Source organism: Leopardus geoffroyi, chromosome D2, assembly GCF_018350155.1.
Source record: "Leopardus geoffroyi isolate Oge1 chromosome D2, O.geoffroyi_Oge1_pat1.0, whole genome shotgun sequence".
NCBI classification, from domain to species: domain Eukaryota; kingdom Metazoa; phylum Chordata; class Mammalia; order Carnivora; family Felidae; genus Leopardus; species Leopardus geoffroyi.
Window position 1 is genome coordinate 33,923,977 of NC_059334.1, and position 16,823 is coordinate 33,940,799.

The 16,823-nt window shown below is 35.7% G+C and overlaps 1 protein-coding gene across 5 annotated transcripts in view; it reads left to right on the forward strand.

Annotated features, from left to right (window-relative positions):
- Positions 1–16,823, forward strand: part of MCU (mitochondrial calcium uniporter) — a 199,866-nt gene that overhangs the window by 163,260 nt on the left and 19,783 nt on the right. For all 5 annotated transcript variants that reach the window (XM_045437721.1, XM_045437724.1, XM_045437720.1 and 2 more), the window contains 2 exons: positions 13,147–13,317; positions 14,512–14,616. In XM_045437721.1, the coding sequence (XP_045293677.1) occupies positions 13,147–13,317; positions 14,512–14,616 (276 nt within the window). The remainder of the gene's footprint in view (positions 1–13,146; positions 13,318–14,511; positions 14,617–16,823) is intronic.

Consider the following 16,823-nt stretch of genomic DNA (forward strand, 5'->3'; position numbering starts at 1 on the left):
GAAATTTTCCATGGATGTATTACATGCTTTTAGACTTTGGGTTTTAAGACCTTAGTTTTTAGGAAAATCAAGAGAAACTGTTAAAGCAGGCATTTTTTTCATATATTCTCATTGAATCTTCTCCACAGCCCTAATGAGGTATTAGAATCCCTACACTGTGAGGAAACTGAGGTACAGTTATATTCAGTAACGTGCCCATGGATTTGAGGTATCTCCTGTGGTAGAACTTGAGGACTATCAAATCTGAGATTCCAAAACCATGCTTTTTCTACTGCACTCCACTGTCTATCCTTTAGGATTGTATTCTGTTTATCATCCAGAAATTAAAGTGGATCAAGGATCAAGGTTTAATAAAGTTACTTTCATAGCAGCACCACCAAAAACATCAGTTTTAAAAGGAAAAAATGTTACAGTACTATATTAGGACAGGATTTCATTTTTACAAAAGCAAAAGAAAATTTTAATTCTCAGTAGAGTGAGTGCACAAATGGAAAGAAAGGGAGGGGATGACCTTTTACTTAGCACAAATGGTTTTGACATTTCTGAGAAATATTTTCATGAACTCATTTTAAAAGAACCTGAATTAACAAGAAGTACCTAGGTTGTACAACTATTTAGCATCAGACTGATAACACCATGTATAAAAAGATGATTTATAACTTTGTATTTTTCCAACTTTTACTATTTAAGCCCCATAATAACTCCACAAAAATTGTACATAGTTTACAGAAATTACCTTGTACAAATACTGATTCACCCAAGGTACAAAATGAAATACATAGTTGATGTGATTAAAATGAATTTATACTACTGGTTAGAAAGAAACAACTGGATTTATCAAGCTACTGAAGTTATGATTATATAATTGGGCTTTCTTATATTGCCGTGGAAAATTACTTCCTACGTAAAATTTACAAGTTTTCAACATAAGTATTCTTCAAATGCTGTTAATATGTGACAGACTTAGTATATTTAATATATTATGAATAATGTAAAGAAAATTTCAATAATCTATTTTTCATAGTTAAATAGATTCTTCTGAGGTTATTGTGAAGCAAGCACATTTTGTTTATACATGTTAATTATTGATATCAAAGATATTTTTGCCACATTGTATAAGGAAGGGCCTTATTATCACCAAAATAATATTTAGTTTACTCTGTTAAATGGTAATCTTATGTTTTGTCTAACATATAATTTAATGAAAAAGCCTATGGGCTTTTGGAATTGTATTTATGAACATAGAAGTGAGTATTAAAGATAAATTGTGTGAAGCTATCTAGGCATGATACTAGTAAAAAAAAATGTGTAAAACATATATTAAGAAGAGTAAACTTTATTGAATGACACAAAAGAAGATAAAAATAAATGCAGAGTTATGACATGTTAACGAATGTGAGGACAACACTGTAAAAATTGTCCGCTTCCCCCACATGAATTTATAAACTCCAGTGCAATGCTAATCTAAACTAAACCCCAACAGGAACTGCTGAATTTATTCAAAACTTCATATGAAAAAAGAAAACTACACAAATACCTAAAATAAATTTGGAGCGGAAAAGGGGGGAAGGTTTGCCTCAACTACGTATTAAGATGTATTTTTAAAACCATAATAATCAAAACAGGTTCAGGAAAGATTGTAGAGTCAGATTAGAGAAACCTTGCATGTATGGGAATTTGACATGTGATAGAATTAACATTGTACATCAGGAGAAAAGGGAGACTATTCAATAAATGCGGCTGTTATAGTTGACTTCTTACCTCACAAAAGTAAATTCCAAATGGCATAAGGAGTAAAATGTGAAATGCAGAGTTCTAAAAGGAAAAGAAAAGTTGGCCAAATTTATATTGGAAACTAAAAACAAGGAGGGCTGCTAACTTTCTTAGCCTTCTTTTTATTTACAATAAAGAAGAAGAAAATCTGTTTTTTTTCCAGGGATAAATAAATTGTGGTATATTCATAAATAAAATTCTACATAGGACTTTAAGTTAATGATCCAGAAATCTGATTCAATTTGGATAAATGTCAAAGCATTATTGAGCATAAAAGGCAAGTTGTAGAAAGTTGAATATAGTGCAACCATTTATGTAATGTCTAAATACACGCAAGAACCATGCTATATTTAGTTATTTAACACCACATAGCAAATTACGGCAATATTTAGTGGCTTAACAATAATAATCCTGTATTATCTCATGTTTTATGGATTTGGAACTCGGGAGCAGTTTAGCTGGGCAATTCAGAATCTCGTGGAGTTGCAATCCCATGCTCGCTGGCACTGCAGTCGTCTGAAGGTTTGACTGGGGCTGGAGGGTTCGATTCTAAGATAACTCACAACGTGAGCTGAGAAGTTGGTACTGGCTCTTGGTAGGAGATTCCACTTCTTCTCAATGTTGGCTTCTCCACAGGGCTGCAGGTTTGTCCTTGTGGCTAATGGGTTCCCTCAGAGCATGTGATCCAAAAGAGCACGACAGAAGCCACACAGTCTTTTATGGCATAGTCTGGGAAGTTACACACCATCACATCTGCTGTATTCTACTGATTTTACAGACCAGCCCTGATTTGATGTGGGATGCGACCATACAAGGATATGAATACCTAGAGGCAAGGATCATAGAAAACCACCTCAAAGGCTGGCTTCCACTATACTATATACCGTATACTAAGCTGTGTCTCTGTGTGTGTTTGTCTGCCTGCCTGCCTGCATGTATGTATATCACGGATGAGACTGCTAAACACCAAATACCAACTTCAAGATAGTGGTTTTCTGTGGAAAAAGAAAGATTACCCTGCTTGAGTATGGATAATTTTTTGAACAGGAGCAAGGCTGGAATGATGTAGGGAATTCACTTACAATATAGCTGATAGAAGAAAGGTGGTTGTGACCTGGACTAAGAAGATGGTGGTAATGCAGAGAATTGGAAGGATTAGAGTTTTTAGAAAATAGAATGAAAGGACATGGTGACTGATTAGATATGAAGGATGTCATGTTCTCGTTCTAAGTAGCCAGGGATATCATACAATTTTCTGGATTGGGCAAAAGTTAAATAATGGTGCTATTACTGACTGAGATGAAAAATGTCAGAGGTGGGTGGTTCAGGGAAGATTAATTCAATTTTAGGATATTTTTACTTTGAGATGTGCATATGGGAAATCCACATATCCAGCAGACAGTTGAATATAGGTTTGAGACATCATCAACATTTAGAAGTTAGCTGGCAGTCGGGAGAGACATAAGATTGCCTAGAGAGTGTGTGGTTTAAGAAGCACAGAGACCTAGGACAAAGCACGTAGAAACTTTCAAGGGATGAATACAAGAATAAGAGCCTATGAAGGAAAATGAGAAAGTGTAGGCAGAAAGTTGCAAACAACCAGGAGAGTATGGAATCACAGAAACCAAAAGGAAAGCTTTTTATAAAGTGAAGGAGCAGGTTTGATGAAGTTTTGGGGTGATGGTGGGATTCATGAGGTCCGGAGCCAACAGCCAAGAAAGAATTCTTGAAGATGTCTTTGGTACAAAAAGGTGATTTTATTAAAGCATGGGGACAGGACCTGTGGGCAGGAAGAGCTGCACTAGGGTCATGACGGTAACTCATTGTATACCCTCAGGTTGGGAGGAGTGTCTAATGTATTTTTGGAAGCAAGGTTTCCAGGACCTTGAGGGGCTAGCTGTTGCTACAGAAATGCCATTTATTACAGTTCAGTAAAACCTCAGTCATGAGACCCTTCAGATGTGTATCAGGGGGCCATAAGCTTGGAGTATGATTGGCAGCATATCTCTTGGGGCAGTTGAGATAGAGGAAGTATACTTACAGGATCCAGGAAGTTGCGATAATATTAAGCTAAGGTTCTCTTTTGCCCCTAGCAAAGTGTCATCATGGAGGCAGCTGAGTTCCTAGAGGGAAGTCACTTTGCCGGTTTCAAGGACTTGTCAATGGGCTGTAGGCAGTAAGGGAATTTAATTTTTCATTTGCCTTAGTTTCCCACATTACCATGGCAAGCACTTAAACCCCTTTCTTTGTTCTTGGGTAGCCAGGAGTGTCCAACAAGGAGTATCACACATATTCCACCATGGTGGGGTGGGAGTGGGGTGCCAGCCTGTATTTTGCCCTCAGCTTGCCCCACACTCCCTCATCAGGTTGACATCATTAGATATTGCTAAAACAAGCAAGTTAAAGGCCAAAATTCCCACTGAATTTAGCAACCTAATATCATACATGACCTGGGAGAAAATGACTTTTTAGTCGAATGATGAGATCCAAAATGACTTAGCATTGGGTTGAACTATATCAATTTAGGAATATCACTTAACCTTGCCAGACTTTATTGTTAGCTGCAAAAGAAGGACATTAGTAATGAAGTTTTGGGGTGATGGGGGGAGTGGTCTGGAGCCGACAGCCAAGAAAGAATTCTTGAGGATGTCTTTAGTGCAAAAAGGTGATTTTATTAAAGCACTAGGACAGGACCCCTGTGCAGAAAGAGGTGCCCTGAGGTTGTGATGGGTAACTAGTTATATACTATGAAGTTGGGGGGGTAAAGTCAAAAGGGAGGCCTCCAGAGGGACTTTGATATGCTAAACAATACCTGAGGCCTTGCTATTGTCAAGCTAAAGGTGTTTTTCCTCTAGTAAGGCATTAACATTAGGACGGTATGGGGTTCCTGTAGAAATGTTGTACTCTGTATTTACCTCAGGTATTTCTCAATGGGCTGCAAGTCATAAAGAAATTTAATTTTACTACCATTTCCTTCCTGCCTTTGTTCCCCATATCACTATGGAGGGATGATGTTGGGTCTCTAGGAAACTGAGTCTACAGGTTTCTGGAGATTAGGCTATTGATTAGATTGCCTATTTTTTTCCTTTTTTTTTTTTTTTTTTTTGTAATTTACTAAGATATTTGTAAACTGATGGGAGACCCATATCCTGTATGACTGTGATCTCTATCAGTTAACCAAGTTTCCTTTCCTTTGTTCTTGGGCAGTGCATGAGGAATATCACACATATGGGGCCGGGGGAGGTGGGGGTGCAGGGGTGGATGCTAGCTTGTTTCACCCTCAGCCTGTCTTATGCTCCCTCATTATTAGTCTGTATGATTTCTCTGTCTCTTCTAACACTAAAAGTCTGTGCTTATAGTTCACATTCTTGATTCATAATAATACAGAAAGGGGGTAGAAATAAACAGACAAGATCATAAACCACTGGAATCATCTATCATACATAAAGTACAGCTCTAAGTATCTTTGCAGAAAACACCCTATATGTGTTTTCTTATTGTACCAGTTCCCTTTCATAAGTCCTCAAGATATATACATTCATGTTCATGCATGAGATGATCCATTATGGATGAGATTTTACCCATTATTTTTGACAACAAATAAATTTCCTACTGTGAACTTAACTTTCCTACTTACCAATTGGCTAAAAAACAAGCACAAGCACTTATACTTTGCAACGTTTTCTGTACCTGATGCCTCAAAGACCTTTTTTTTTTTTTAATGTATTCCTTCTTCAACCCCAAATGTCTGTTGTCCTTGCGCTTCTCTTTTTCGTCTGGAAAATCCTTTGCCCTTTTGTTTTTATGCCTAAATCTGTTGTCATGTTCTGTTTCTTAGTAATCATATTGGTTGACCCATAATTCCTGAGTTTCTTTGAAGTACACTGTGCTAGAAATACTTAGATTATTTCTTTTCTTATTGAAATGGAAATCAAAACAAAAGATTAAAAATGAACCCAACCAAACCACCTGATGCAATTTACACTTAAAAAGAATATTTGTCTCTAGAGAATAATAGCTGACAACTGTCATTAGCTTGTAAATACCCATTGTGACTTTACTACCGCCAGCAACTATTTTACATATTGTTAAACTTGAGGAACTTTGGCAATTGTTCTTTGGTTGCAAACCGAGAAATCTGACATTTACATTACAATCTAGTGTGTGGGAAAGCAGAAGACCTGGGGATACATTTCAAAAGCAGTATTAAAATGAAGGTTTGTCAGTTCTGAAATGTGCTATTTCGTGCAGAGTTTCTCAAAGCTTTCATATTTCACTCCTTTGAAAGGCCTCATGATCTTTAGTGTAAAAAGTTAAAGTGACTGAGAAAGACCTTAATTTTCTCTGTTGACTTTATCTCAGTTATTTTAAAACAGTAACCCCTAAGCACTTACCTGTGAAACTGATGTTTAGTGAAATCTTCCATGCTTTTGTGTTTAAGATTCACATCTTTTGTTTAAATTTAACTCTGTCTGCTTCTTGAAATCTGTGGCTGAATAGTTTTTCACTATAGGAAAAAGATGATGGAGGGGAGGGAAACAGGTAAACAAGTTAGTCACTGAATTTTATGATGCCATCATCTTTATGGCCTATAGAAGAAGAGAGATACTCATGTAAATGGCTCTGACTTTAAAGAAAGACTGGATTGCTAAGGATTCTTTTAGAAATGAGAAAAAATTTTCAAATATCTTTAGACATTAAAAACTTGAGATAGTACATAATATGTACTAAGTTCATATTACTATTTTTGGCCTCTTCTTCCTTAGGAAATAGAGATTACACTTTTGAAGAATTAAAGAAGTAGAGATTCCTGTCTTTTAAATTTTTATGTATCCACAAAGGATTATGTATCCACAAAGGATTAACTGCTATGGGAATTGCTGTCCTGCTGTCAACAACTAGAACAATGGACAAAATATGTAAAAGAATTGTTTTTAGATATTGAACAATAAGGACAAGACTGATCTCTGAGAGAAGAAAAACAAGTTGGACTGACCCTATATCACCTCAGCTCACAACATGAGGCTTTCTAAATTCTGAATGACAAGAGCAGGCTAGAATAACTTCCAATAACAATTACCAGGAACTGTAAAATGACTACTTCTTAGTGCTCATACAGGGCCAGAAATCATTTGACTTCCCTCCAGCCAGAGAAGAGACATCATTGAATATATGAACATTCATTGTAGACTCCCAGAAGAACATACCTTACAAGTAGGGCCAAATTGGCCATATAACAAAAGAATCTCTAGGTCTGTCCTAAGAACCTTTCTGAAAGACTTGAAAAGATCATTATAATATGCAAATAACTATACAACAGAATCCAGCACTCAGTAATGTAAAAGTCAACAATGTCTAACCTCATCAAAAATGACTAGGTAATGAAAAAGCAGGGGGAAAAAACAGAAGAAAAATTCGTCAACAGAAACAGATCTAGAAATGACAGAGATGGTGCAATTAACAGACAAGGATTTTAAAAGTTATTATAAATGTGATCATTATATTCAGGGAGGAAAAGGAAAGCAAGCATAATATGAGGAAGAATAGAAGATATAAAAGTAAACAGATGTAACTCCCAGAGATGAAAAAAAATGTGAGATGCAAAGCAATATAGATCAAATTAACAGATTAGCCATTATAGAAGAAAATATCAGTGACACTGAAGTGTGTAGCAGTTAAAACTATCCAAAATGAAGGAGGAAAAAAAAACCCCTGAAATATATGAAGGGATCCTCAGTGCCCTGTGAGACTATATTGCGTAGTCTAATATAGGTATAATTATAGGAATCCCAGAAGGAGAAGGGTAAGAGGCAGAAAAAATATTTGAGTAATGGCAAAAAAGTTTCCAAATTTGATTAAAACTATGAGCTCACAGATGTGAGAAATTTAGCAGCTCCCAAGCAGAATACTTACAAAACCATAGAATGGAAAATTATAATCAAACTGTTGAAAACCAACGATAAAGAGAAAATATTAAGAGCAGCCATTGGGCAAAAGACATATTATGTACAGAGGAACAAAGATAATAGTATACATTAACTTATAGTATATGCAAAGCAGAAGACATAAGTTCTTTAGAGTGCTAAAAGGAAAAAGAAATCTGTCTACCTAGAATTTTTTACAAAGCAAAGTGTTCTTCAAAAATGAAGGCTGGGAGGCCTGCGTGGCTCAGTTGATTGAGTGTCCGACTTCAGCTCAGGTCATGCTCTCATGGTTCGTGGGTTTAAGTCCCACATCAGGCTCTGTGCAGACAGCTCAGAGCCTGGAGCCTGCTTCAGATTCTGTGTCTCCCTCTCTCTCTCTCTCTGCCCTTCCCCTGCTTGTGCTCTGTCTCAAAAATAAATAAACATTTCTTTTTAATGAAGGTAAAATAAACTTTTTCAGAGCCCAAATGTCCATCAATGGATGAATGGATAAAGAAGATGTGGTGTATATGTATGTATGTATATGTGTATGTATATATATATACAGAAGATGTGGTGTGTATGTATGTATATGTATATATATATACATGTATGTGTATACATATATACACATATATATGTACATATATATACATATGTATGTGGGTGTATAAATATATACACATATACAGAAATATATATATATACACATACAGAAGATGTGGTGTGTATGTATGTGTATGTATATGTATCTATATGTATACACATACATATACATACACATACACATACATATATATATACATATACATACATACACACACACCACATCTTCTGTATGTGTATATATATATATATTTCTGTATATGTGTATATATCTATACACACACATATATACACACACACAATGGAATATTACTCAGCAATCAAAAAGATTTTATACATACATGTACCACATCTTCTGTATGTGTGTGTATATATATATATATTTCTGTATATGTGTGTGTGTATATATATGTGTGTGTGTGTGTGTGTATGTGTGTATACACACACACACACATACACACATACACAATGGAGTATTACCCAGCAATCAAAAAGAATGAAATCTTGCCGTTTGCAACTATGTGGATGGAACTGGAGGGTATTATGCTAAGTGGAATTAGAGGAAGAGAAAAATCATATGACTTCACTCATATGAGGACTTTAAGAGACAAAACAGATGAACATAAGGGAAGGGAAACAAAAATAATATAAAAACAGGGAGGGGGACAAAACATAAGAGACGCATAAGTATGGAGAGCAAACAGAGAGTTACCAGAGGGGGGTGTGGGAGGGGGGATGGGCTAAGTGGGTAAGGGGCACTAAGGAATCTACTCCTGAAATCATTGTTGCACTATATGCTAACTAATTTGGATGTAAATTTTAAAAAAATAAAAATAAAAAAGAATAATAATAAATCTACTGTGGATAATTGTCATAGTATAAATAAGACAATTTTATCAAAAATAATTGTATTTTCTAAAACAAAGTAGTGAGAAGGGCAGATTGTTTTCTATTTTTGCAAATCTTTTTTATGTTTGTTTTAATAGAATTCAGGTAGATTCTTGTATCTGATTCTGCATTCAATAGGTTATTTTGTTAGACGCATGTGTACAAAATCTTATCAATTATTGACATGTAGTTGGAAAAGTTAGTAATGACCTTTTCAAGTAATTGTAGATATTTTTCTTTGATTTTAACCAAAATTTTACTAGTGATAGCTCCCTAAGGTTGATTGCTGTATGGAATCTGAAATCATACCAATAAACTTTGGTACTCTTTTACATTATAAAAACATTTTTTTTAAATAAGCTTTTTCAGACTTATCAAAGTTGGGACAATATATTGTCAACACATCTGCCCAATAAGAAATGTTTAAGGAAGCTTTTCAGGCAAAAGGAAAATGAAGCTAAATAGAAATTTAGATCTATACAAGATGAGGAACACCAGAGGGTAACTGTAAGTGTAAATATGAAAAGTATTTCCTCATTTTAAGATTTCTTGGGGGGGGGGAGGGGAATAGATACAAACAAAGAGGGAGGGAGGCAAAGCACAAGAGACTCTTAAATACAGAGAACAAACTAAGGGTGGATGGGCATGTGGGGGAGAGGGAAAATGGGTGATGGGCATTGAGGAGGGCACTTGTTGGGGTGAGCACTGGGTGTTATATGTAAGCCAATCTGACAATACATTATATTCATAAAAAATAAAAAGATTTCTTTAAAATGTAGTTAGTTGTTGAAGTAAAAATGATGTATGGTTTATAACATGTAGTAATAAAATATATGAGGACAATAGCACAAAGCAAAGGGAGTGGAAGTGTATTGGTCTTGAGATACTCTACACTATACCTAAAGTGATGTATTATGTAAAAGTCAACTGTAATAGGTTAAAGATGTATATTGTAAACCCATTAGCAAGGTTCAGGAAGCCTAATAGTCCAAATCCAGGCTACTGCATATTTTTATAAATAAAGTTTATTGGAACACAGCCATGCTCATTTGTTTATCTACTGCCAGTGGCTGCTTCTGCCCCACAGTGCAGTCTGTAGTTGCAACAGAGATCTTTATGGTCCATAAAATCTAAAATATTTAATATCTAGCCTTTTACAGAAAAAGTTTGTCAACACCTACCATAGAGAAACCCCTAGAAACATAAAAAGACATAGTCAATTAGTCAATAGTAGAGATTAAATGTAATCATAAAAATAGTTAGCCTAGGGCACCTCGGTGGCTCAGTCGATTAAGCATCCGACTTTGGCTCAGGTCATGATCTCATGGTTCATGAGTTTGAGCCCTGTGTCAGACTCTCTGCTGTCAGCACAAAGCCTGCTTCAGATCCTCTGTCCCCCTCTCCCTTCACCTACCCCATTCACACACTCTCTCTTTCCCTCTCTCTTTCTCTCTCACAAAAATAAATAAACATTAAAAAATTAGTTTATCTAGGGGCACCTGTGTAGCTCTATCAATTGAGCATCCAACTCAATTTTGGCTCAAGTCATGATCCCAGCATCCTAGGATCAAGCCCTGAGTCCGTCTCCATGCTGAGCCAGGAGCCTGCTTGGGATTCTCTCTTTCTCTCCCCCTCTGCGCCTCTCCCCTGCTAGTGCTCTCTCGCTTTAAAATAAAAAATATATGTAAATATTTTTTACAAAAGGGTGCCTTATTAAAAAAATAGTTAATCTAAAAGAGAGCAAGAATAAAGAAAAAGTAGTAGAAGAAAGAACAGTTTGGGTCAATAAAGTAAGTAGCAAGACTTATACACAAGTATATTTATATACATTTATAATTTATTAAATGTAAATAATATACACACTTTAATTAAAAGGCTGAGATTGTCAGATTAGACAAAACAGCAAGACCCAACTATATGCTGTCTGTAGAAAACCCACGTTAAATGTAAAGACACAGATAGGTTATAAGGATGAGAAAAGGTATAGAACAAAGACATATATCTCCACAAAGACTTAAAAGTGGCTACTTTACTCATAGTGGCCAAAGACTGGAAAGCAGTCCAAATGTCAATCAGCAGGAAAATGCGTAAATTATGGTGTATCCATACAGTGAAATATTAGCAATAAAAATAAACTACCAATGCATGCAACAATGTGGGTTAATCTCAAAATCACTATACTGAGAGAAGTCAGATACAAAAGAGTCTGTACTATATGATTCCAGTAATATAAAACTCCAGAAAAACTAAATATAATCTGTAGTGACAAAAATTGAATCAGTGGTTGCCTAAGGATTTACTGGGATGGGGAATAGGGGAATTTGGGGAAGTAATGAAAATGCTCTTTATCTTGATTATTGTGCCAAAACTCATCAAATGTCCATTTAAAATAAAAGTATATTTTGGTATTTACAAACTCTGTTTCAGTCAGGGTTACTTTTAAAATTTAAGTACTGGGGCGCCTGGGTGGCTCAGTCGGTTGAGCGGCCGACTTCAGCTCAGGTCACGATCTCGCGGTCCGTGAGTTTGAGCCCCGCGTCGGGCTCTGTGCTGACAGCTCAGAGCCTGGAGCCTGTTTCAGATTCTGTGTCTCCCTCTCTCTGACCCTCCCCTGTTCATGCTCTGTCTCTCCCTGTCTCAAAAATAAATAAAAATGTTAAAAAAAATTTTTTTTAATTTAAGTACTGAAAGAATGTAGTGTGATGCTATTGTATATACTGCAAGCCTTATAAGTGGCTAGAATAGGCAAGGAAATAAGATGTAAATAATTACAACATTGCCAAGTATGATGCGTTTGGCATCTCCAGAATATTAACCTAAAAACTTTTCCTCTCAACTCTTCAATAATGAGGGGTATGAATCCTTAGCAACATTATAGAATTAGCTTAAAAAAAAAACTAATAAACATTATCAAGCAGTGTGCTAAGTGTTTTAAATGGTTTATTTTATTTATTCCTCACAACAATTCCATCAGTTAGGAATTAAATCCATGTTATACATCAAGAAAGCAAGGCTCAGAGAAGTTACATAACATGCCCAAAGTTATAAAGCCAGGATTCCATCCCAGATTTGCCTCCAAAGCCTGTTTTTCTTCACAGGCTAGTGTTAACTTATCTTTAAATGCTTGGTTGCTTGTGTAAAAAATTCTGTTTCAAAATTTATTTATTTATAAATTTCATTTGAAAATTATTTCAAAAGAGTTAGTCTGACATTTGTTTTAGTGACTAAGACTCAGTAAGTCAAGACTATTGATGAAAAAGATAAGGAAATGGGAATTCTTTCAGTTTTATAGCTTATGATAATGTTTCCCTTAATAACTTTTTGTTAGAAAATCCCAAATAGTTACGTTGTGGCTTATAACTAGTCTCAGGACAATGTTTAAGAGAACATAAAAAGAATTGTTTTGTTTCTATCATAATACGTTCATATTATGTAAGAGAATACTTACTTATCAAACACCTTGGATCTAATAATTATAATAATAATTATACTATAAATATGAAGTGACTTTCCTTGAGTAAGAGTCTCACTTATTAGTGTATTTTCACATATTATTCTCCAGGGGTTCTTGAAAGCTGTGGCTCCTCAGAGCCACCTCCTAAAGGTTATGGAGTCTGGCCCAGCAATCTCTGGCTACTTAGTAAAATCTTCCTCAGTAGAACTAGAGTTTATATTTACCAGTGCCAAAATCTTTACCTCAGATTCCTGGGAAAGCCTCTCCCTGACCTACTTAGAAAATAATCCTTTGCATGCTTTCTTTTCTCTGAACAGTGAATTGTGTGATCTATATGATTGATCTTCCATAAGCCAGTTCCCAGAATAACCTCCAACTAAAGCTAAAGGGCATATTCTTAAACCTTTGAAAACATTTTAAACCATGTTAATAATAATAGACCCTATGTAAGAATAGTAATATTGTAGCTTTAACTAATAATGAAATCTAATTATCATATGATTATGGATCTTTTTCATTCAGATGTGACAGTGGTGTATCAAAATGGGTTACCTGTGATATCTGTGAGGCTACCATCCCGGCGTGAACGTTGCCAGTTCACACTCAAACCTATTTCAGACTCAGTCGGTGTGTTTTTACGACAACTTCAAGAAGAGGATCGGGGAATTGACAGAGTTGCAATCTACTCACCAGGTATAGTCACATTCATTATTAATTCTCACCCACCTGTCATTTCACCCCAGAACGCTTCTATACTCTACACACACACACACACACACACACACACACACGTGTATGCACACACACACGCACACACATATACCACTGCAAAAGAATCCCATACTCTTAACTTTAGGACACATTTTTTTGCTTAGCATATGTCAGGAGAGACTGTGATTTCTGTCTCAGTTCTCAGAATATAACTGTTCAGTTTTAGGAACTGAATATACACAAAAAGTCTCATTCAGAAGCACCTCACATACAATGCCATGGGCAAAGAGGAGCAGTCAATCACATTTTATGTTATTGAAACCTTTTATCATTACCTTAGGCATAAAATAAATTTTTCTAGTGGTTGAGCCCTCATCTCTGGAGATATGAAATAATAGGACTTCTTTTTAGATCTTGTTCCATCTTTCACATAGTTTGTAAAATAAAGACATACGTGACTGGAAAAGAATGTAAAATAAGGCACTAAAAAATTCCCATTTGACATGCATCTGTCCTATTTATTTAAGTGCCTTACATTTTTTCCCATTCTTTGAAAAATTTTAAACCTACAGAAAGCTTAAAAGACTATATTGGAAGTACCCATTTACCCTTGGATTTACCAGTTGTCAACAACTTGCCACATTTCTATGCTGTAAGTAGTTTAAATATACTTAATTTTCATCTTAGCTAGTAATATAACTGGTAGACCAGTATGGTGTGCTTTGCTAACATCTGTCCCTACCAAATTATTGGTGACGAATCAGTAATTATACTGAGAAGTACCATACATTAGAAAGCATTGTTTTTTGTTTTTTTTTTTTACTCCACCAACTTCCATCATGGATAGATGTATGACATCCATGCCGCTCTCCCATGACCCGAGATTTCCAACTGACACCAATAGATCTATGTAATTATTTTACTTGTTGATAAAGTTTTGGCAGAAAAGTGTATCATTAAATCTTCATAGACTTGAGATCATGAAAGCAAAAAGCCTCGGATAATATAAGCTTTGTTTAGCATAGAATTTGGGGATGAGGCAAAAATGAACTAGAATTTAAAAGAGAAGATATAATTTTTAAAATTGATTTTGAGGATTGCTTTTTCCTGATCATTCTCAAACAATTAGGGATATATGACGAGTTTAAATTTTCACATTTAAATTTTTTTTTACAGATGGCGTTCGAGTTGCTGCCTCAACAGGAATAGACCTCCTACTCCTTGATGACTTTAAGCTGGTCATTAATGACTTAACATATCATGTACGACCGCCAAAGAGAGGTAAAAAGTAACCTTGATAAGATCAGAGAAATGTGGGAGGGCTTTTGGAAAGAACTTTATTCTTCCCTGGATGACCTTGAGAAGCAGACAATATTCAAAGAACACTGAAAAGTCTTACATCCAGGTAGACTCTGTTTCAGTTGAAGAGCTCATTGAGTGTCTCATGCTTGAATACCTGGCTAGTACAGTGATGAAAACTTAGATTCTACCTAGGCACCAGAATGCTTTATTATTGGATATAAATGCTTCACATAAATGAATGTTTCACATAAATGAATGTTCTGTGTAACTTAAGCTCCTTCCCTCCAAACAGGCTAAAAGTCATATTATTTTAATAACATCACAGGGGAATCTTTTTAAAAATAAATTATGGATTTCCCTGTCCTCTTAACATTTATAACAGGAATTAATTAATCTTTTTTTTTTTTTTTTTTTTTTTTGGCTCAAGGTAAGCAGTGCGAAAGTCAATTATATTGTATTATAATAGTCCTTAGGAGCTTCTGACACGTATATGCTTTCATATAAAAAGTGTGATATACAGGGATGCCTGGGTGGCTTAGTCGGTTAAGTGTCTGACTTCAGCTCAGGTCATGATCTCATGGTTCGTGAGTTTGAGCCCCACGTTGGGCTGTTTTGACAGCTCAGAGTCTGGAGCCTGCTTCGGATTCTGTATCTCCCTGTCTCTCTGTTCCTACCCGCCTCATGCTCTGCCTCTCTCTGTTTCTCAAAAATGAATAAACGTTAAAAAAATTTTTTAAATAATCACAAGTATGATATTTGCCTCACGTGCAGATTTTAAGAGGGTGCCCCCCCAAAAAAACCCTCAGTAATCAAGATAAATAATACTTTAATGAACTATTTTAAAAAACCAAAGTTAATGCCAAAACCCCATGATGAACAAAATATCAAAAATTTAAATAAAGCAGTCAGTATTACTGATTTTTCTTTTTATCCCAGGCTCCCAATATGGCTTCTGCACAGTACTGATGCTAAATAGGCCTCTAAAATAGCATTTGATACGTGTCTTTTTCTGTCACTTTTCTGTCTCTGCCCTTGATCTTTATTATTTACTGATGTTGTTAATGCCCCTCCCATTACCGCCACCCTCTCCACCAGCCTTCTAGGGCATCCCTTCTTTGTAATTCTGCTTTTGAGAATTGTGTCTAATGTAGAAAATATTCTCAGTGAAAGCCTAAACATTGAATGCCTCCAAAATCTGGTCCACATCTACTTTAAAAGTTTTCCTCTACGGGCGCCTGGGTGGTTCAGTTGGTTAAGCGTCTGACTTCGGCTTAGGTTATGATCTCACGGCTTGTGACTTTGAGCCCCGCGTCGGGCTCTGTGCTGACAACTCAGAGCCTGGAGCCTCTTCAGATTCTGTGTCTTTCTCTCTCTTTCTCTCTCTTTCTCTCTCTTTCTCTCTCTTTCTCTCTCTCTCTCTCTTTCTCTCTCTCTCTGCCCCTGCCCCGCTCACACTCTGTCTCTCTCAAAAATAAATAAACATTAAAAAAATTTTTTTTAAGTTTTCCTCTATCTCTCTTAACATGTTACCTACTTTTCCTCCACCCTCTAATCCTTTGCTGTTTCCTGAACTGTGCCTTGTTTTTTGCCATCTCAGTGTTTACTTTCTCTACGGTGCCTTTTTTCTTTCTTCCTAACCTCCTATTTCCCCATGTCAAAATCATCAAGGTCAGCTCTTCCATGAAGGCTTTAATGATCCTATTCTTAATGTTCTTTATTTCTCTAAATCCCAGCCAACCAGAAGTGACTAATCTGTTGTCTGAACTCTTCTTTATTAATGCTCAGACAGAAGGACTGTGATTTTGTATCCTCCATTGACTCAGATAGTCATACTATGTTGAGTGAAATAAGTGAATCAAGTTGGTACCATTTTGTTTGTTCAGAAGCCACATTATTTTCTGTGTGCAAGCTAGTTGAAATGGAACTAGTTTAGAAAAAGTACAGTAAATACAGCAAGAGTGGGAAAAGTTTCCTTTAAATAGTAAGACATTACTAAGCCAGTTATTACATTGGAATAATTGAACATGTAGACCAGGGATTGTTAGCTATATATTAGCCAAGCTAATATATTTTTCTTCTTTATTCTTTGATTTTTGGACTAGAAGTTCCCCTTAAGATAACAGAGGTACAGGCTTATTTTACTCAGTTTTTGTTGTTCTTTAAATTTGCTCTTTCTTTTCCAGCCT